This window comes from Scyliorhinus torazame, chromosome 4 (genome assembly GCF_047496885.1).
Source record: "Scyliorhinus torazame isolate Kashiwa2021f chromosome 4, sScyTor2.1, whole genome shotgun sequence".
Lineage (NCBI taxonomy): Eukaryota > Metazoa > Chordata > Chondrichthyes > Carcharhiniformes > Scyliorhinidae > Scyliorhinus > Scyliorhinus torazame.
The window spans coordinates 223,557,871-223,580,658 of NC_092710.1; the positions used below are offsets into that span (position 1 = coordinate 223,557,871).

Consider the following 22,788-nt stretch of genomic DNA (forward strand, 5'->3'; position numbering starts at 1 on the left):
ACAGATGTGGCCCTTGCATTGATCCTTGCTAGGTTAATCAGTCAAAGACTTGCATCCTGAAATTGACCTGTTTAATCCTACTCTCTGCCTTCTGTTTGTTAACTAATTCTCAATCCATTTTAGCATGTAATCCCCAATCCCATGTTCTCTAATTTTTTTTTACCATCCTCCTCTGTGGGACCTTCTGAAAATCCAAATACACCACATACACTGGTTCTCTTCAATGCTACAAGTAGCATCCTCAAAAATCTGTGACAGGTTTGTCAAACTTGCCCTTTTATAAATCCATGCTTATCCTGCCTAATTTTACCATTACTTTCTAAGAGTGCAGTTAGTACAGTTATTATGGGCGGGATCTACCAGCCGCATTGCACCCGAAAAACAACGCAGCAAGACAAGATAGATGCAGAGAGATCGCTCTCCCGGCTCTCCACACCTCGCAAGATCTAACGCGATCTGGCAAGACTTTGCAATATGAATCCCGCCCATTGGGAGCAGGATCACCTTCTGGCAAATCTACATTCCCAAGATCTAACCTAACAAAGGCATAGGATCTAACACCCTCGCCTTGGAGACCTTGGGGAAACGCCGTTCAGTGCTGATCTTCACAAACGGGGAACAGACGGAACAACACTCATAGGGGTCTCCCAGGGGATCGGAGACCCGCCAGGTGCTTGCCTTCTCTGCAGGGTGGCACTGCTGGTGCCACCCAAGCACCTTGGCACTGCAGGCCAGCACTTCCCAGGTGGCCAAGCTGGCATTTTTTGTGCAACAAGGATCGGGCATGGGAGTGCCCTGTTCGGGGGCAGAAAGGTGCAGGGGGAGTTGAGAATCCCCTTATAGGTGAGTTGGGCTTTTGTGGGGGAGGGGGCTTCAGGAGTCGTACTGGGGTAGTGGGGGGGGGGGGGGGTCGAGAGATTGGGATGCCACTTAAAAATGGCATCCCGATCTGTCCCTCAGTGCAGAAAACGGGACTAACTGTGGCCTCAGCTCTGAGGCCCACATCTACCCGAATGGGCATTCAATAGTGTGGTGTTTCTCGGCACGGCATGCCAGGAAACACCAGGCTAATCGTGCCACGGAACTCTGTTCCCATTCGGGTAAATCACGCCCTATATCCTTTGTAATAGATTCTTCCATTTTCCCGACTACTGACATCAAAGCAACAGGTCTATACTTCTTAATTCGTCCTTCCCCTCCTTTCTTAAATAATAGGGTTAATTTTGCTACTTTCCAGAATGTATAGAATTTTGAAAGATAACTGCCAATGCATCTTTTATCTCTCTAGCACTCTGGGATGTAGCTCATCAGGTTCAGGGGATTTACCAACCTTCAATCCAATTCATTTTTCAAGTATTACCTCTTCACTAATATTAATTTCTTTTCAGAGCCTCAGTTTCACAAGTCCCATGGTTGCCTAATATTTCTGGGAAATTTTGTGTGTCTTCTTCAGTGAAAATAGACACAAAGTAATTGTTTTGTTCCTCAGCCATTTCCCTGTTCTCCATTATAAATTCTCCTGTCTCCGCCAATAATGGGGCCATGTTTTTTCTAGATATCTTTAACTTTTCACATACCTAAAGATGCTTTCAAAGTCCACCTTTATGTTTCTTGCTAGCTTACATTCATATACTTTTTTCCCTTTCAATTTCTTTGTCATTCTTTACTAAGTTCTAAATTGTTCCTGTTCCTCAGGCCTACCACTTTTCCTCTCATCCTCATACGTCACCTCCTTTGATCTAATGTAATCTTTAACTTCTTTTGCTAGCCATGGTTGACTCACATTTCCCATTGGACATTCATGTCTTAGAGGAATGTAGATTTGTTTTAGACCATGTAGTACTTCTTAAATACTAGCCATTGCCTGTCTACCACCAAATCGTTTTCCTAATAAACCATACCTACATGTTTTCTCCTGTTCAGACTTAAGACTTTAGTTTCTGAATTAATTATCATGTTCAAAGTTAATGTGAAATTTTACTTCAATTCAAGCAGGAAGAAACCGGAAGGCATCAGAGATGATTCGCTTTAATTGATTCAGCTGGTGGCCAATGAATTGGCCCAAAACGATGTGCTCTGCCCGGCAACAGGCGTTGATTGGATATTATTTCTCTGGAATGTTTCTGAGAGTCACAAAGTTTGTGTTTAGTTTCACTTTTAGTTCTGCAGGTTGGATGGAGGAATCTAACCAACTCATTCCAGGAATATCCAGTTAATTCTCACCAAAAGGCCGCTGTGATAACCACCTCTCTCTGGAGAAATAATTGTGCAAGCAGAATCCAGAATCTGATAACTTTCTCTCTTCAGGAACAGCTGGTGCAAGTGGAGACCAGTATACGATCATTGTCTCTCCAGAATAGGCTAGTCTGGAGCTCTCCTGAAAAGGTTGTGAGTAAAATGTTGCTAACTACAAGGAAAATCATCGTGGGTTGTCGGCCAGAGGCTTTAAACCACACTCGTACTGTGAAGAGAGTGCACTGAAGAACTCATCATTTGAAGCAAGGACTCTTATTTTTTGACTTTAATCCTTTTCACACTATTTTTCACACTTTCTTCTCTACTGTGTTTTTCTGTTTTGTATGTGGGCAGAGGGTGGGGTAGTTAAAGGGAAGTCAGGTATTAGCTCAACATTAAGCAGCTATGTTTACTGTATTTTTCATATTTAGTCTAGTTATAAGTGAACAGTAATTGTATTTAGACTTACAAGCCTGGTGACTGTAATTATTGGGCAGGCAAGGGCCAAAGACTTTAGGTATTTTTATACAAATTACTGGTTAATTCACGGGTGTTGTGACTCTAGGGCATCTAGGGCTAGAATTGATGGCGCACTATCCCAGGATATCGTAACAAGCTGTTTAACATTCCTACGCTTTTGTTTTGAAACAAAAGTATCTGGAGAATTTTTTTTAATGCTTGCTATTTCACTCTTATCTGTTGACAAAAGCCTGAAGGTTGCCATAACAGCATTAGTGCTTCATGACTAATTTCACAATCTTCCATTATCACATCAGATGCCTTTCACGGCGCAATTTCAATGGCAGCTCTAAGTGGTTATAGACTGAAGTGGAACTACGAATTCCAATGTGTGTTTTTATAAGTGATTAAATACTTGAATGAAATATTTGTTATTATATGGGGTTAAGCACATGAATGAAATGTTTGTTGCTTATAAGGATGTAGTTATGTACATATAGTGAATGGATTTTGTTATGAATGGGAGTGTTTTTTAAAAACAAAGGGCAGAATTTACTGGCTGTTCACGCCAGCGGGATATTCCAGTCCCACCGACGTTGCACATGTTTCCCGGCGACGAGGGATGCAGGCAACAAGAAATACCGTTGACAATGGCAGGACCAGAAAATCCCGCAAGCGGGCTGCCTCCGTTGCCGAAAAACACACGGGTTGATCGGTACTCCCGCCTCATGTCTGCAATATAAACTTAGAACATTATTTTATTTAATCTCAGCATTGATTATGAGGCCTGTCCTTGGTAAATAACGGGTGAGTTGACATGGTAGGTGTCAGGAAAACAAGAGTTTTAAGATTTTTCCTTTGTAATATTAGTGTTATATTCTCATATACTGGAAAACAAGCTTGTGGGGGTGCGAGTGGTTTAATTGGATTACAGACAGAAAAACTGCAAAGGTCAAACATCAATGATAAGGTGTGAAGGCCAGTGGTTTGATATGGTAATATACAGAGGAAACCAGGAGAATTTAAATAAGAATTGGAAGATTATAAATAGATAAGGTAAAGATAGCGTAAGTTTACTTTGAAAATATAGTAACTATGAAGTAAAAAGAAACGGGGGTTTGATCAATTCTAGGAAAAGGAATCTTCTAAAGGATTGTGTGAAAAAATAAAGGGTAAGATCAAAGAGGAAAAACAGATTAAGAAAACATTGTAGACTGTGTGTGGCGGCTGATAAGATCTCAAAGAAGACAGGGTGTGGACAAGGTCACATCCATGAAAACCAGTTTTCTGTCACCCTCAGAGAACCATAGAACAGCAGGGCAGTGTGTGGTAAAGTAACTGGAATTTTATAAATTAGAAAATCTATAAGGACTGTGGCCATCAATAGTGGAGTTTAGCTCAGAGGTATTTAAGCATGATCTGTTTGGGAATGTTTAAAAAGCACCGTTAACTGCGTCCAGGTGTTCTTAGTCTTTTTTTTCTTTCTCTTTATTTTAATAAGTGTTTAACTTTAATATAAAATCATCAAAGTTTGTCTGAGAACTTACTTCCTGGTTTCAGAAAACCTCATAACATACTAATTGCAAAACCACGCTAGCAGCTGTTTCAAGTTCTACTTTGGGATATGGGTAGCTCGGCACTTACCATCCGCCATGCCATAACAGTAGGTTTTAAGAGGAAAGAGTGATCTACGGGGAGGGGGGGGGCATGGATTGGCACAAGTTGGTGTTAAGTTGACATTGGGGCTTTAAAGGGCCAATGAGGATTTAGAGGAGCACATATTGGCTTGCAGGTTATGAATGGCCCTGGGGGGGGGGGAGAGAAATAGATGCATATGTTGGCATGGAATATTTGAGGGGCCATTTGGGATGGGGATAGGGAATGAGGTGACATGGGTTGGCATAGATGAGGCATGGGGATGTGAGAGATGAGGTCTGAATGACTGCTTTTTGTTTTAGTGCTTTTTTAAAAATCTTGGACATTCGGCGAAGCTCAGAGGAAGGCCTTCCACCCCATGAATGTCTGCACCCCACAGCCTCTGCACTCATTCTGAGAAGGGCCAGCCCAGTTCCCAGAGAACCACGCCACTCCAGACCAAAATCACACCTTCCGGGGCACTCTCTCCAGTGTTGGGTTTGTGGAGCCAGGAAATGATTCGACTCAGGAGGGAAAATCAGGTCAGTGGAAGCTAATAGAACCAACAAAACATGATTTTGGTGTAAAGGTAAATATCGCTGTATTTATATTTAATGAATGCCTACAGAAATTATTGGGCAATAATAATACGTTACTTGGAGTATTTCCTGTCAACGCCTAATGAGAATGCAAATTTGATTTGAATATTTTCTGTGAAGCTGTGTGAAAATGTTCCTCAATTGATTGTTCCGCAGGGGTAATTTACTGATTTGGTGCTCCTGGTAGAGAAACCTCCTGCTGAGTGTGCATATTAGAAATTCTCACACATGCTGCACTCTATTTTCAAACTGTACTAGAAAATAGTGCGCTGCACATTCTGGAATCTTTGCTGCCTGCTCTCTTTCAGAGAGGATTCCCGCTCCAATTGCAAAGTAAGAAGATTGACCCTTACTTATTAATTATTTTATTTCACATTAACAGTCACGAAACAGTCCAGGGATTGCTCATGAGCAACACTTTTTCCATTATTGAAAACATTTGTACTGTTTAACCTACTTGTTTTGTGTCCAGGTAATTGCCCTGCCATTTCTTTTTCATATTTTATTGGCTAAATTAATTTACGACAGTATGGTTAAAATAACAAAGTTATTATGAGAATTAAATGTTGTAATAATTTGAAAGAAACACAAAATTAATTTCTTTGCAAGAACTTTTCCCCCTTATCTTTCCATAGTATTTAAGGCAGAGTATCTACTTCAGACTAATTCAATACAGCAAGCCAATTGAATAATATAACTTTTACCAATCCTGGAAATAAATGCTACTCATTAGTAATCTTGCGAATGGTTTTTGATTGGATGAATTTCAAATAAAATAATTGATAAATAAGTAGCAATGTTCTTTGCACTTCCTGTACCTAACTGCTCCCTCAGTTACAATTCCAATAGTTCCACTGGGACATGAAACGTTAAAAGCATAAGAAATAGGAGCAGAATTAGACCATACAGCCCTTTCAGCCTAGTCCACCATCCAATGATATCTTTTATTTCAACACGGTAGCACAAGTGGCTAGCACTGTGGCTTCACAGCGCCAGGGTCCCAGGTTTGATTCCCTGCTGGGTCACTGTCGGTGCGGAGTCTGCACATTCTCCCGTGTCTGCGTGAATTTCCTCCGGGTGTTCCGGTTTCCTCCCACAGTCCAAAGACGTGCAGGTTAGGTGGATTGGGCATGATAAGTTGCCCTTAGTGACCAAAAAGGTTAGGAGGGGTTATTGGGTTACGGGGATAGGGTGGAAGTGAGGGCTTAAGTGGGTCGGTGCAGACTCGATGGGCCGAATGGCCTCCTTCTGCACTATATATTCTATGTTCCACTTTCCGGCCCTATCCCATGATTCTGTTGGGACTCATAAATCTATCAATCTCAGTCTGAGATGTAGTTAGTAACACAAAATTACTAATCAGACCAGTTATATTTTCCTCCAAATCATGTATATATACTATAAACAGCAAAGGTCCCAGCACTGATCCCTGCGAAACACCACTAGTCACAGCCCTCCAATCAGAAAAGCACCCTTCTGTGCTACTCTCTGTTTTCTATGACTGAGCCAGTTCTGTATCCATCTTGCCAGCTCATCTCTGATTCCGTGTGACTTCACATTCTGTACCAGTCTGCCATGAGGTACCTTATCAAAGTCCTTACTGAAATTCATGTCGACAAAATCCACTGCCCTTCCATCATCAATCATCTTCATAATTTCCTCGAAAAACCTGATCAAATTAGTGAAACACAACTTCCACTTCACAAAACCATGCTGTCCATCACTAATACGTCCACTTGCTTCCAAATGGGAGTAAATCCTGTCTCAAAGAATCCTCTCCAATAATTTTCCAATTCACATTGAACATTGAACAAAATTCTCTAATGAGTGTGTCTAGCTGCGTGTTTCCCAGCGCTTGCTGCGGCTGTACAATGCCATTCGCGTTAAATAAGGAGCCTCAGAGGGGAATACACGCTGAGGCCACACACAGCCCCATTTTCCACATTGAGTTGCTCTGCTCACCAGACCCCGATGCGCGCATGACCCACCTAATCCCCACCATATTATGGGACGGTCCCTGCACCCCCCCCCCCCCCCCCCCCCGCACATATGCAAGGCACCACCAGCCTGATTGTGCGCACGCAAAAAGTGCCAGCTTGGCACCTTGGCAGTGCCAACCTGTCACTGCCCCTTCCAGTTGTCAGTGCCACCCAGGCACCACGGCAGAGCTTGGCTGGCACCCAGGTTGTCACAAGTAGGCTTACATTAACACTGCAATGAAGTTACTGTGAAAAGCCCCTAGTCGCCACATTTAGGCACCTGTTTGGTACACTGAGGGAGAATTCAGAATGTCCAAATTAGCTAACAGCACGTCTTTCAAGACAAGTGGGAGGAAACCAGAGCACCCGGAGGAAACCCCCGGAATCACAGGGAGAACGTGAAGACTCCACACAGACTGTGACCAAGCAGGAATTGAACCTGGGACCCTGAAGCTGTGAAGCAGCAGTACTAACCACTGTGCTATCGTGCCACCCCCCACATGACAGATGTTGAAAGCCTCCCACATGACAGATGTTGATTTATTCTCAAACATCCATCCCCAATCTAGATTCTTCAGTTCCCGCCTAATATTGTTATAATTAGCCTTCCCATAATTTAGCAACTTCACCCAAGGCCTACGCTTGTCCTTATCCAACAGTATCTTAAAACTTACTGAATTGTGGTCACTATTCCCGAAATGCTCCCCTACTGAAACTTCGACCTGGCTGGGCTCATTCCCCAAGTCCAGTACGGTCCCTTCCCTAGATGAACTATCTACGTATTATTTCATGAAGCCCTCCTGGATGCTCCTTACCCATCCAAGCCCCTAGCACTAAGTGAGTCCCAGTCAATATAGGCAAAGTTAAAATCATCCACCTTTTCGCTTTTACACATTTCCAAAATCTGTCTCCATATCTGCTCCTCTATCTCCTGCTGGCTGTTGAGAGGCCTGTAGAAAACACTTGAACACTCAACTGTAGGTAAGGTAATGTTGCCTTAGTAACAGGTGACCATAGACTGCTTTCCCCTTTGAGGGGGAGAGCTGACTGGTGGTGGTTTAACCCGAGGATCACCACGTAACAGGCAAAGGGCAAGGTTGAGAAGGCGGGGTCTTCATGAATTACCTGAGCCAATACGGGAATTGAACCCACGCTGTTGGCCTCGCTCTGCATCACGAGCCAGGTGTCCAGCCAACTGACTAAACTACAACCCGATCAGGGTGAATGGTAGCACAGTGGAATTATACTGGGCTGGTGAACCAGGACGATTGCTCAAATCCCACCACAGCATCTTATGGATATTAAATTCACTCCAAAAATGAAACTGACCACCCAGAATCAACCTAAGTACTGAAAACAACAAAGGCACATCCTGCACAGATACTTCTGCAAAGTCCTGCTCACGAACATCTAGAGACTTGTACCACAATTGGGAGAACTGTCTCACAGATAAATCTGATATATGGAATCAGGCCTTAAAGTCAATGTCCCAGATACCTCCATCAATATTTCTGGCGATATGTCCTGTCCTATGGACAGGACAGACCCACCAGATGTGGCAACGCAGTGGTATATAGTCGGGAGACATTTTTCCTTATATCAGGGCCAGTGTAAGAGCATTAGGCACCCAAACCTTCTGAACAGTGCCCCCCCCCCCACCCCACCCGCACCCCCCACTGCCACCAACCTTTGAAAATGAATACAGTAAAATGATATTACCACTTGTTTCACGTCAGTCCCACTCTTACACAACCATTAAAAGTTTTTAAACTCATGAGCAGTTGTTATCGGCAGGCGGCCTGCTCTTGCTCCAGTCTCAGCCTCTCACAGTTTTGCTAGGCCGTGTTCCCTCAGTGCCACTCACTAAATTTGCATGCTCCTGCAACTTTCGCAAGACCTCAACACACCCATCACCACGACATCACCTGGGAAATGTTTGATTGGTTGAAAACATGGAGCTGTTAGGTAACAGCGGCAGCAGAGAGTGAGAAAGAGGGGAGCTGTGATTGGAAGATCAGTGAGCACATGGAGGAGGGGATGAGGAATGGGAAAGTTATGTTCAGCGAGCACATAAGGTGAAGTGAACGGAGGAAAACAGGAGGCTGTGACAGAAGGATCAGTGAGTACCTTAAGGCGGGTGTAGAATGGAGAAAGAGCAAGCTGTGATTGGTGGATCAGCATGTACAGAGTGAAAGGGAAGGCATTGACTGGTGGATCAGCCGCATGGAGTGGGAGGAGAGATTGTAATTGGTTGATTAGCGAGGATGGATGGGAGATTGAATTGGTGGACAAGCGAGCATGGAGGGGGAAAGGAAGCTTTGCTTGGTGGATCAGCGAGCACAGAGTATGGGTGGCTATGATTGGTGGACCATTGAGGGGATAGGAAGATTGTGATTGGAGGTTTAACGAGCATGTGTAGTAGGTGAGTGGGGCCGGGATAGATCTGCTTCAGAAAATTCAATAATTTTGGATTAATCTTTGGAAACTTTGGGCATGCATGGAAATTTGCTCATATCATTTTGAAGCACAATGTAGTTTCATTTCAGTTTTGCCACACCAGCAACCACAAAAATGGCTTGTTAGCACAACTAACCAAGTTGGCCAAGCCCTGAAGCACTCATCTGTCAGACTGGGCCTGCAACAGGTGGTGAAAGAACCAACAAGGGGGAAAACCTAATTGGCCCCCTCCTCAACTGTCTACCCATCGCAGATGCATCTGTCCATGAAAGTACTGGCATGAGTGACCACTGTATAGTCCTTTTGGAAAATAAGTCATATCTTCACCTTTGAGGGTTGTGTTGTGTGGCGCTACCATTGTCCCTTTTGGGGTAGACCCATGTAAAAAGAATTTAAAGAGCTAGATTGAAATGGAAATTTATGCAGCCTTTAAAAGCACTGTCAAGCCTGGGGGCCAACCCGTTATGAAAAGAACATTGCTTATTTAGTTTACTTTATTCTCAAACAGTTTAATCAATAACTTTTTATCATACTTTTCAATTACTCTCTCCCTCTCTCTGCTCCTGTTCAACTTGTACAATCCCTGTCTGAGTCTCTTGCTCACTATACTAGTCCGGAAAAAAAGCAAACTTTCGTGGCAAGCAAATATTTGACCTCCAGATTACAAGTAAAGGGTTAGTGCTGACCAGCAGTGATACAGAGTAGCAGCTGATTACCAGAGTATTATGGCAAAGGGGCAGGGGGTTACAACATTGTTGTTGATGTTGAGTGTGGTCAAGCAAGTACTGAATAGTTGTAGCGTTTTCATAAATTAAAATCCATCAAATTATCTCCCCCTCCCCTCCATCCATTATGCCTGCCATAAATAGTATTGATCAGAGTTTTGTCAATAAACAGAGGACAATGAGAACAATTATTTAATTATTACTGGTGAACAAAAAGAGGATAACACCACAATCTCATAATTATTTCCAGTTGATAGCCAGGTTGAGGAGTGACACCATCAACTTTTTAAACTTAATCCAAAAATATGAAACAAATTGTAATGACATGTTGGATGATTAATTTTTCTTTTCATCCTTTACACTTCAAAGAGAAAGGGCTTGTGAAGTTAAGTGTTGCCTACCTTGCCGTACTGCCAACGTGGTTGTGTAAACCAGGAACAGGAGGATGTAGTTGAGAAAGCTCTGAAACACTGGCGTGTTGGCATGGAAGTCCTCCACCAAGTACTTGCTAGTGAGGCCTATACCACAGATCAACAATGACAGCACCTGGCCCAGTGCCAGCGACAGCAGCAGCTCTCTGAAGGAACAAGTGATCTGCGTATTAGGACAAAGTCAATGACCAAAGATAAATTATTTTGCTGACTGACTGGCAAAACCGAAAGGGTCCTGAGAGAGCCACTTTTACAATTAAGGTGGAGATAAAACTGAAAAGATTTACAACCTACTGTAACATCTTAATGTTCAATAACTTATTTTATTTTGCCACATTCAAAATCATCAGCCTGCCTGTCTGAAAGGGAATCCATCAGAATGGCTGTTTTCACAGTCCAAGCCCCATGGGTAGATTTGGAGTGCAATTTGAAAAAAGCTTATGTTTTCTGGCAAATGACTAATCACACTATGTTTCTGAATATAAGTAAAGTCGTCACAGACCCAGATGACTATAGGCTGCTTTCCCCTTTGAGAGGGAGAGCTGACTGGTGGTGGTTTAACCTGAAGATCACCATACCTCAGACGAGGGGCAAGGTTGAATAACCTCAGCCGGTACGGGGATTGAACCCACGCTGCTGGCCTTGTTCTGCATCACGAACCAGCTGTCCAGCTAAACCTCAAGCTCAACCTTGAATTGTATTCTAGAAAGAACTTATCATACCAACGTAATATTTGCAATACAAGTTGAAAATCCCTTATCCAAAATGCTTGGGGCTGAGCGTGTATCGGATTTCTGAATATTTGGGCACCATTGCGATTCCTCCAGCAGCAAACGAGTAAAATTTTAAATAGATAGTTTTGTTATAAGGAAGAGAGGGCCAGAGACACAAACAGGCCAGGATCTCACGCTAAACCTGCTGGAGAGAGTGGCTCAGGAGAATCCACAAGAGGACAAAGCAATGCTGGTGTGAGCTCCAGGACCTCTAGTGAACAGCCCATTAAGAAGAAGCTGAAATCAGGCACAAAGCAGTGTAAAAACGATTTTTTTAAGGTATGGATTTATTAATTGTGCCAATGCAAATCAGGATGCAAGGCCCATGTGTGTTACATGCAGGGACGTGCTGGAAAATGAAAGTTTAAAACACTCAAAACTTCAAAGGCATTTGAAGACGCATGGTGAGCTTGAGGTCAAATCTCTTGATTTTTTTTCAAAGGAGAAGTTTGAGATTTTGAGAGAGGTTAGGGTTAGGGTTAGGGTTAGGTTTTGAAATCGAGGTTGGATCTTCCGTCCTCACAAAGGTGAAGACGGCACCAAGGAACCAGTTGAATCCTGCAACCGATATGTGCATAGCCCTGTCCTCCTGTGAATCTGATTGGAGTGAGATCATGAGGACCAAACAGGCCCACCTCTCACATTAAAGGTAAGAGAAAATGGTGGTTCGCGAATGACGGCCAGCGTGGGCCACGAAGGTTGGCCAGCGTGGGTCGCGAAGGTTGGCCGATCAGTAAAAATTGGTCCGCGGAAATAAAATTTGAAAAACACTGATCTATCCCCTTTGCCTCGGAGACCTCGGGCGAACGCCGTTCAGCACTGGTCCCCACAAATGGGGACAGACAGAATGGCACATGTGGGGGGGGGTCTCCCAGGGTATCAGAGGCCCCCAGGGCAGGCAGGTATCCTGGCACGGCTGGTGCTAATCCGGGCAACCTGGCTATGCCAGCCTGGAACCCTGGCAGTGCCAGCCGGGCAGTGCAACCCGGGTGCCAGCCAAACTCTGCCATGGTGCAAGGGTGGCACTGCCAGCTGGAAGGGGCACTGCCAGGTTGGCACTGCCAAGATGCCAAGCTGGCACTTTTTGCGTGCGCACAATCAGGCTGGCGGTGCCCTGCGTATGTGGGGGGGGGGTGCAGTGACCCTCCCATAATGTGGTGGGGATTGGGTGGGTCATGCGTGGAAAATGGGGCTGTGTGTGGCCTCAGCGTGTATTCCCGTCTGAGGCTCCTTATTTAACGCGAATGGCATTGTACAGCCGCAGCAAGCGCTGGGAAACACGCAGCTAGACACACTCACTAGGGAATTTTGTTCAATGTCCAATGTGAATTAGGCATTCTGAATTCTCCCTCAGTGTACCCCAACAGGCGCCGGAGTGTGGCGACAGTAACTTCAATGCAGTGTTAATGTAAGCCGACTTGTGACACGAATAAAGATTATTATTATCATTTAGAATAGCTTGAAAATTAATCGTAAGGCACATTTTTTTTATTATTGAGACACTTCCACAAGATCGCAAAGAACATTGATATCATTTGGTCTCTAATTTTCCTGCATTTGCTGAATAAAACTGCATCTCATCCATCACAAGTAAATTCATGTTTTTTTTCAGGTTCCAAATGACTTTAGATTTAATGAATGAAAACCTTGGGATGAACAATATGGAATACTTTCAGCAAAACAAATTTGAAATGTGCAACAAATGCTTGTTTACAGAAACAAAAACAATCCTTCAGATGAGAAGTCAAAACCATGCTCCAATGCCTTCAAATGGATTAACCAAAGAGCATGTTCTTTGGTACCCTGGTCGACATTCCCCTCTCTACAAACACTATCAAATGCAAATTAACTGGTCATTCCTCTCAATGTACAGATCCTTGCTGTTCAAAATGGCAGCTGCAATTCCCTACATAACAAGTCACTACAGTTCAAAGTAATAGTCCAAAAGTATAAAAAGTAATTATGTTTCTGAGAGATGTGATTATATGCACTATATAAATGCAAGTCTTTCTTCCAATACAAAAGGAATTGACATGGGTCAGTAACTGCATCCTTATACTCCCCAGTTCCCCAATGAAATTCTGTTCAGCCGTGACACAGGTGAGAAAAGGTGCACCCTATGTTGTTGTTGTCTAATGGAGAGATGAAGTACTTCCTGTGCCATACAGGGAAAGTGGCTGCATGTGTCTCATGAGAAAAGGCAAACACACACACACAAGCACACACAGACACGCACACAAACACAAACACGCACACACATATAACAGTTGTTTTGTTTAAAATCTCAGCCTTTTCATGCTTCCAGAGGTCAATCATCGAAGACACTGATGAAATGTAAGATCATTTCAAACGTTAAGCAGAATATGGGAACACTTGCCAGACTGTTGCCGCTGCCAACTGTCCTCTATCCTCCGGCTCGTCCTGCAGGTCCTCCCCGGGCTCGTCCTCCAGCCCCCTCCTGGTCCGACGCGTCCTCATCCTCCACCTCAGAGGTGGCTACATATTCCTGCCCCTCCAGCCTGTTGCCCCACTGTTGTGCCATGTTGTGGAGGACACAGCAGACCACCACAAAGCGGGCAACTCTCTGGACGGTGTACTGCAGTGCACCAACAGAGCAGTCGAGGCTTCAGAACCAAATTCTGGCCAGTCGGATGCACCGCTCAATGACAGCCCGGCTGGTCATATGGGCCTCGTTGTATCGGGTCTCCTTATCAGTCACCAGCCTCCGTACTGCAGTCATTAGCCAGGACCTCAGCAGGCACCCCTTATCCCCCACGAGCCAACGAGCCATCCTGGGGTGGTCCTCGATGTCAGATTGCTCCAGGATGTAGCTGTCGTGCACACTCCCTGGTGGTCACACAGGAGCTGTACGTTCAGGGAGTGGAACTCCCTGCTGATGAAGAACACGCCCTGACGACCCAGTGCGAACAAGGTGACATGCGTGCCAACTATTACCCCCCCCCGGACCTAGGACATCCCGGCGATAGCATAGAAGCCTAATCTTGTTGGGCCTGGTCCATGTCAAAGTTTATATAGTTTGTTGCCAGGCAAACAGTGCATCCATGACCTCACGGATGCTCTTCTGGGCTGCAGCTTGTGAGATGCCGCACAAGTCCCTGCTCAAGTCCTGGAATGATGCTGAGGCTTAAAACCCTGGAATGATGCTGAGGCTTAACGGTTCAGGGCTGAGGTGACCTTGACGGCCACCGGGAGTGGGTGTCCTCCTGCTCCATGTGGTGTCAATTCCGCCTCATTCCCTTGTTGAGGCGGAACATCCTGCAGCACACACTGGTCAAAAGACCAGCAATGCCTGTACATATTGGGCCACGTCAGATTCCTCTTGTGGGTCCCTCCCTGGCCTGATGGACGACCGGGTTCTCTGGGTGTGGAGCGGGGCATCCGTTGATGCTGCTGCTGCCTTCGTCTCCGGCACCCAGATGCCGGGCCTGCCAGCAGCATCGCGAGGGCAGCCTGCACAGAGCCCAATATATCATCCATCCTGTGTAATAACTGTAAGGAATTGGAGAAGATGTGAGACTGACAAGCAGCGGTATCTTCCACCCCGGGACCCTCCATTCCCCCATTGCACCCTCCCCCACATCCCCTGCCATCCAACCAGCCCAGCCCATGCACCCCCAGCCACAGCAGGGGCCCCCGGACACTGGACCCCACACCCTGTACCTCAGACACCCGCTCGTAATATTACCTGGACCGGGCACTAGTCCCCTCACCGGTGCACACATCCACCCTCTGGTCGCAGAGATGTCCCCAGTGCTGGGGCCTAGCCCCTGGGTGTTCAGATGTTGGCCGTTGCATCAGTGGTGTTGCCTCCAGCAGTGTTCAGGCACAGTGTCCAGGCATCATGGTCCGATGGCAACAACTGCCACGTGTTACATGGAAATCCAGTTGGGAGCTGTGAAGTTCTCCCTTAACTACGATTGCCAATTCCCTATTTGCAATAGCCTGCAGCCGTGTGTCCAGAGGCCTCAGTGGTCAGTGGGAGTTATGGGTGGTTGGCAGGACAAGTAGGGGCCGGTGCCCCCGTAATGGAAACACACAATCCTGGGGGTGGCATGATGGACACATGGCGCTGAGACATCCCCCCCCGCAACTCCCCCCCCCCCCCCCCCACCCCCCACCCCCTCCCCGCAGCACAGGGGCAACCTCTCACCAGCACCGATGGTGGCCCACCCCGACACCGAGGCTGCCACACTTACACTTACGACACGGACCAGATGGTATGCCACTCGTAGGGGTCTCCAGGGGGAATGGAGGGCCCCAGTTGCATGCCCTTTGGGGCTACCTGGAGACCCTGGCAGTGCCACCTGGATGCAAACCTGGCACTGTCTGCCTGGGTGCTGGGGGGGTGGGGACCGTCCCATATTGCATTTGTGGGGGGGGGAAGGTCGGGTGTTGTTTTGGAAGCCTCGGAGATCGGGGCGCCATTTAAAAAAGACGTCCCAATCTCTCACTACAATGGGGAGTTCCGTGAGCATACAAAACGGGGCTATGTGCGGCCTCGGCCACACGTTCCCCGTTGAGGCCGCTTATACAACCCGGGTCGCACTGTGAGTGCCGAGCAACACATGGCTGAATGCGCTCGCTGGGGGACTTTGTTCCCTTTTGGGAAAATCGCGCCCTAAGTAAAAGCTGTCAGCTTTTTATTATTTGAAGCTCAGGCAGGAGTAATGTCTTTGCTTCTGGGCTCCCAAGATCTTTGCTGTAATGTTGCGAGTTCATGTTCCAGTAGATCGCTCGAAGAAAAGAAAATAAATCAGAATTGTCTGCCTCTCTTGATCATCGCTCTTTTCTTCTCTTTCCCACACGTTTTAGTATCCCTTGCATCCTAAAGTCCAAATCACTAACAAGGGGCATAATGTTAACATGAAAGAAGGTTTGTAATTTATTTGAAGTACTGCTACATCTATCTGCCACCTCATCACAATCATTGCCCCAGTGGGAGAATGTCACTTTCTGGTAACTTTTGTTATTCCATTTAAATTTTCACACAAGTAAAAGAGCTGTGGGGCGGAATTTATCGGAAACGTTTCTGAGGGCGGGATGTACTGACCGCTGTGCCACGTGTTTTTCAACAACTGAGGCGGCCCGCCGGCGAGATCTATTACTACCAGATGCATATTAGAAGGTTGTTTTCAGAGAATCTGGCCATTCCAATCTCCTGGACATATCCGAGATATTCAGCATCAGTCACAAGGAAAGCTGAACCCAATTACGTTAAACAAACTCGATGGTTCCTACGACTCCTGCTAAATATTCCCACTTGACCCCAGTTTGGGCTGATTATTTGATTTACTGTTCTATGCGACTGAACAGTGTGTATCATTCAAGTAGTGCCAGTCAGTGTTAACAATGTGATCAAATGGGTGCACATGCTCTGGCTGATTGCCAAATCTAAGAGAATGGTACATTCTCATAGGCTGAATGTGGAACAATTCCTAATTGCTTTACTGTGGTTACTATGAACAGCTGAAAAATACAAGACCGCCTGGATTCCTTCCAGTAACGCTCTAGTCTATGGTCAGTTGGATTGTGATCCTGAAGACATCTGCTCCTAGCCTGCCGACACTAGACGTCAATGATCCTTCAGACTGCATGCACACAGATTGCCCAACAAAATCCAAATCATTCCCTGCTCCAGTTTCCACCCACTCAATTCCTCATCTCTTGAAATTGTGACACCCTTCTTCCTTTGAACTAGAAATATAACTTTTCTCTAGATTTTCTGCCTAACTATGGTACAGCTTAACTCTCAGACACTGTTTTCAAATAAACTGGCATTGTTGCAAATATCATGAATACACATGCACGTTGTATCCAGAAAGAGGGATGCTCAAATGTTATCATTTTTATCTGTGGTATTATTATAACTGTCAGTACTGCAAGGGTTAATGAAGTGCTGAGCGTAGCCACTAGAGTAGCCATTACAGTTACATCTATATAAGGCAGCGATGCTAAGCCTTGTGGGGAGAGTGTGTGCAGGAGTTAGCTAGTGAGTCAGAAGAGCAGATAATGTAAATGAGTGCAGATCATTATTTTAACCAGTACTGAAATTAGCTGTAGATGAGTGTAGTTTAGATGTTATCAATCAACCATGTATTCTTTAGCAGGACGTGTCGAATCCAAGTTAGTAGTGTTAATAAATTTCTAGCTTTGTTTCAGGTAAAGCTATTTTGTGGTCTTTGTGAACACTACGCCAACCATCCTGAAATAAGCAACATAAAGAACACCACACTACCTAGCCTGCCCGCTTTCCCCAGGCAGCAGTAGGTGTAGATGGAGTCAATGGATGCGAGGCAGGTTTGTGTGATGGACTGGACTGTGTTCACGACTCTCTGAGGTTTCTTGCGGTCTGGGCCGAGCAGTTGCCATAGCAGGCTGTGATGCAGCCAGATAGGATGCTTTCCAAACCCACAATGACTGCATCTAGGAGGACAAAGGCAACAGAAACTTTGGATCATCACCATCTGGAAGTTGCCCTCCAAGTCAATCACCATCCTGACTTGGAAATATATCAACATTCCTTCATTGTCGCTGGGTCAAAACCCAGGAACTTCCTAACAGCGCTGTGGGTGTACCTACACCAAATGAACTGCAGCGGTTCAAGAAGGCAGCTCACCTCCATCATCTCAAGGGCTCAAATAGATGGATAGATAGAAAATTTATTGTCACGTGTACCGAGGTAGAGTGAAAAGTATTATTCTGTGTACAGGCCAGGCAGATCACACCATACATGAAAACATAGACCATACGATAAATACATGATGGTACATAATGAAAATACATAATCGTACACAGGGAGTGAATAATCTACCGGTCACGGTTCGCTGGAACCAGGGTGAGACACGGCCAGCAGGCCCCTGGAGAGGCAAATCCAAGTTCTAGATGGTTGTTACTGTTTTTTAGTTAGATCGAGCCCAGAGAATAGGGATTAAGGGTTCACTATTTGATTAACAGAATTGATTTATCTCAGTGATCCAAAGCCTTATCTCTCCAACCGACACGGTGAAGAAATGGACAAATGTCTACCCAAGTTTGCAGATGTCAATATGTTTGGAGACACTCCTGCCTGAAACTGCAGTGCAGTATAAACAGAGTAGGGTTTTAATATTTCATTTGCCATCCCTAATTAAGATTTTGTAACATTTTCCTGACTACATAGAGTAACATCCCTGATTTCATAATCCCACTGTGCCTCAAATTGGTCATGAGCTGAATATGAGAATAACTACTTCCTTTTAGTTGCACAAGCTGAGATTCTTTTTTTAATTACCACTTTTAAACAGAGGCCAAAACAAAAGGGAGAGATGTAAAATATGCCGCAAATTTACCATCATCTATTTTACACTAGTAAACCAAATCTGAATCTACACCAACATTTTCTGGGCTGGGATCTCCGGCCCGCAATGCTGATAATGTGGATCGCAATCGAGCGGTATATTGGGCGTTCGGACGGGCGCCGAATCGAACGCTATGCTCCCCCCCTCCCACTGGTGCGGAATCGGGGTTCGTGCCTGTGCCCAAGCAGGAGGATGCTGATCTACCTAGCCTTCCAAGCACTCGCCGGGGACATCTTCAGAGACCTGCTGGATTGGGATAAATCCCACAGAGATCTGCTGGATAGGGCCAACCCCCCCCCCCCCCCCAGAGACCCCCTGAATACAGAAACCCCACCCACACCCCAGAAAGCTGTTGGATCAGGAGATTCCCCCACATATATTCCCTAGGTAGGGAGACCCACCCACAGAGACACACTGGATGGGGCGACCCCCCTCAGGACCCCATAGACAGGGGACTCCCTTAAACCCCCTATATAGGGTGATCCCCCCACCCCCCTGGATAGGGGGACCCCTCAAAGAGACACCCTGAATAGGGGAACCCCTTATGCTTGAGTGATGTTGAAGTGCTGAGTTGGAAATTGACAGTACTCTTTGAAGTGGTTGATGTTTGCAAACATCGTGGTAATAGCACTTATAGAGTTACTGATCCATGAAGGAAGATGAACGAAGCAAGGCTGACACCTTTGTTTGTGGAAGCTGGCAATCACAACCAACTAAGAGAAATGACGAATGGCGTACAGCTTAAGGATCCAAGGGGTTTAATTAAACACAGGTCAATGCTTTTCTCTTTCCAGGAATGGATACATGGGCAGGAATCTCCGTTCCCCAACGCCGATTTTGTAATCGCGGGACCTTGTTATCGGGCTGCCCAATCAGAATGATGGCCAAATAGCGGGACCTTGCCATGCATAAATGTGCCTGGCGAGGGATACTGATTTGCACTCCAATTTACCTCCGGCGGGAGATAATCCTGGCCAGCAATGAAGTATCACCAATTCAATAGAGATATCTACATGAGATTTTACAGAAATAGCTTAATGGCACAATTAATAATTCCTGACAAGATTGATTATGACATTTATATGACACTCATTATCAGTCTCTCAGAAGTTAGAAAGCAAGATTGCAAATCCTGAGCACTTCCTTCAAGATTCCTTCTACAAAATGTGCAGGTTCTTGGGCTTTAAAAAGAGATTTTAAACAGCTTTACATCATTTTCTACAGTCTCTCCAGGCTTCTGAATAAATTTTCCTTCCATTCATGGCTCTCCGAGTAACAGCAAGGCAGCCTTTAGAGCCTGACTGCCTCTCCAAGTGATATGAATGTAAATGCTGTCAAAAACTAAATTAGTTGACGAGGGAGCAGAAATGGCTTGGTTCCACAGTGTAGGTCATTACAGGCCAGCTCCATTTTTCTTCTTAAGATACGCATTTGTTACCACTCTCTTCAAACCTCTATCCCAAACCCACCACCCTCTGCAACCACCCCCTAAATCCAACTATGTTCCTTTGCTTTTTGGAATGTCCCTAAATGGAATATTCTGTTTTATGGGATACTGCATACCTCCGCAGAGCATGGATTTGGCCAGCGTGATTCAGATGTTGAATGGCTTCTGTGCTGTAAATGTCTCCATGTTGCCGCCAGAAAATGTTTAATCCTGGCCAAGAATTGATGTTGCATAGGAGATTACAATTTCACGCAGTGGGGTGGCTTTTAGCCATTGAACTCAAAGGCTTCTGCTTGTGTGTCTAATGCATAATTACTGCTTTACTCTAACCATGACTGCCTTTTAAAGTAAAACTGCAAAATAACTACCATATGATATGTAATACACACCACCAGTATTAATCTTTCATGCACAGACATGCTATGATGCCCAGTAGAGGCATGGCCTTTCCATACTTTTTAAAACATGAACTGGAGTCAGTTTGGAATCTTCTGGAATTAACTTTTCTTTTAAAAATGAACATCAAATAGCTGCCAAGATGGCAGCTGGGAGTCACCCGACTTAATCTGTGGATTCAAGATAAGATACTGTCTCAAAAGGACAAAATAACATCTTCCAGGCTAAAATATGTCAAAACCCATGTCTTGAGACCATCTAGAAGAGACTTCTTGAGCTGCATGTGTCTTTTTCAGAAACAAAGACAGCAAATCTCACAGACCCCTGGGTGAATGTATGTATAAAGATTATGATTAAGTAACAAAGAATCATAGGATTTACAATGCAGAAGGAGGCCATTCGGCCCATTGAGTCTCCATCGGCTCTTGGAAAGAGCACCCTACTTAAGCCCACCCCTCAACCCTATCCCCTTAACCCAGTAACCTCACCTCACCTCACCTCACCATACTTTTCACTGTACCTCGGTACACGTGACAATAAACAAATCCAATCCAATCATTTATATATACTACGAACAGCAAAGGTCCCAGCACTGATTCCTACGAAACACCACACGTCACAGCTCTCCAATTAGAAAAGCACCCTTCCATTGCTACTCTCTGCCTTCTATGACCTAGCCAGTTCTGTATCCATCTGGCCAGCTCACCCCTGATCCTGTGTGACTTCACCTTTTGTACAAGTCTGCCATGAGAGACCTTGTCAAAGGCCTTACTGAAGTCCATATAGACAACATCCACTGCCCTACCTGCATCAATCATCTTTCTGGCCACTTCGGGAAAACTCTATCAAGTTAGTGAGACACGACCTCCCCTTCACAAAACCGTGCTGCCTCCTACTAATACGTCCATTTGCTTCCAAATGGGAGTAGATCCTGTCTCGAAGAATTCTCTCCAGTAATTTCCTTACCACTGACGCAAGGCTCACCAGCCTATAGTTCCCTGGATTATGTTTGCTACACTTCTTAAACAAAGGAACAACATTGGCTATTCTCCAGTCCTCCGGGACATCACCTGAAGACAGTGAGGATCCAAAGATTTCTGTCAAGGCCTCAGTAATTTCCTCTCTAACCTCCTTCGGTATTCTGGGATAGATCCTATCAGGCTCTGGGACTTATCTACCTTAATATTCTTTTCAAAATGCCCAACACCTCGTCTTTTTGGATCTCAATGTGACCCAGGCTATCTACACACCAGTCTCCAGACTCAACATTCACCAATTCCTTCTCTTTGGTGAATACTGATGCAAAGTATTCATTTAGTACCTCGCCCATTTCCTCTGGCTCCACACATAGATTCCCTTGCCTATCCTTCAGTGGGCCACCCCTTTTCCTGGCTACCCTCTTGCTTTTTATGTACGTGTAAAAAGCCTTGGGATTTTCCTTAACCCTATTTGCCAATGACTTTTCGTGACCCCTTTTAGCCCTCCTGACTCCTTGCTTAAGTTCCTTCCTACTTTCCTTATATTCCACACAGGCTTTGTCTGTTCCCAGCCTTCTTGACCTGACAAATACCTCCTTTTTCTTTTTGACGAGGCCTACAATATCTCTGGCTATCCAAGGTTCCCGAAATTTGCCGTATTTATCCTTCTTCCGCACAGAAACATACCGGTCCTGAATTCCTTTCAACTGACATTTGAAAGCCTCTCACATGTCAGATATTGATTCACCCTCAAACATCCGCCCCCAATCTAGGTTCTTCAGTTCCCACCTAATATTGTTATAATTAGCCTTTCCCCAATTTAGCACATTCACCCTTGAACCACTCTTATCCTTGTCCACCAGCACTTTAAAACTTACTGAATTGTGGACACTGTTCCGAAATGCTCCCCTACTGAAACTTCTACCACCTGGCCGGCTCATTCCCCAATATCAGGTCCAGTATAGCCCCTTCCCTAGTTGAACTATCTACATATTGTTTTAAGAAACCCTCCTGGATGCCTCTCACAAACTCTGCCCCGTCCAAGCCCCTAGCACTAAGTGAGTCCCAGTCAATATTGGGGAAGTTGAAGTCTCCCATCACAACAACCCTGTTGCTTTTACTCCTTTCCAAAATCTGTCTGCCTATCTGCTCCTCTATCTCCCGCTGGCTGTTGGGAGGCCTGTAGTAAACCCCCAACATTGTGACTGCACCCTTCTTATTCCTGATCTCTACCCATATAGCCTTGCTGCCCTCGTAGGTGTCCTCCCGTAGTACAGCTGTGATATTCTCCCTAACCAGTAACGCAACTCCGCTACC

General features: G+C 45.3%; 1 protein-coding gene across 1 annotated transcript in view; it reads right to left on the reverse strand.

The window, feature by feature from the left end:
* Window positions 1-22,788, reverse strand: part of slc35f1 (solute carrier family 35 member F1) — a 531,713-nt gene that overhangs the window by 346,703 nt on the left and 162,222 nt on the right. Inside the window, exon 2 of the mRNA XM_072499393.1 lies at window positions 10,491-10,666. Coding sequence (XP_072355494.1) covers window positions 10,491-10,666 — 176 coding nt within the window. The remainder of the gene's footprint in view (window positions 1-10,490; window positions 10,667-22,788) is intronic.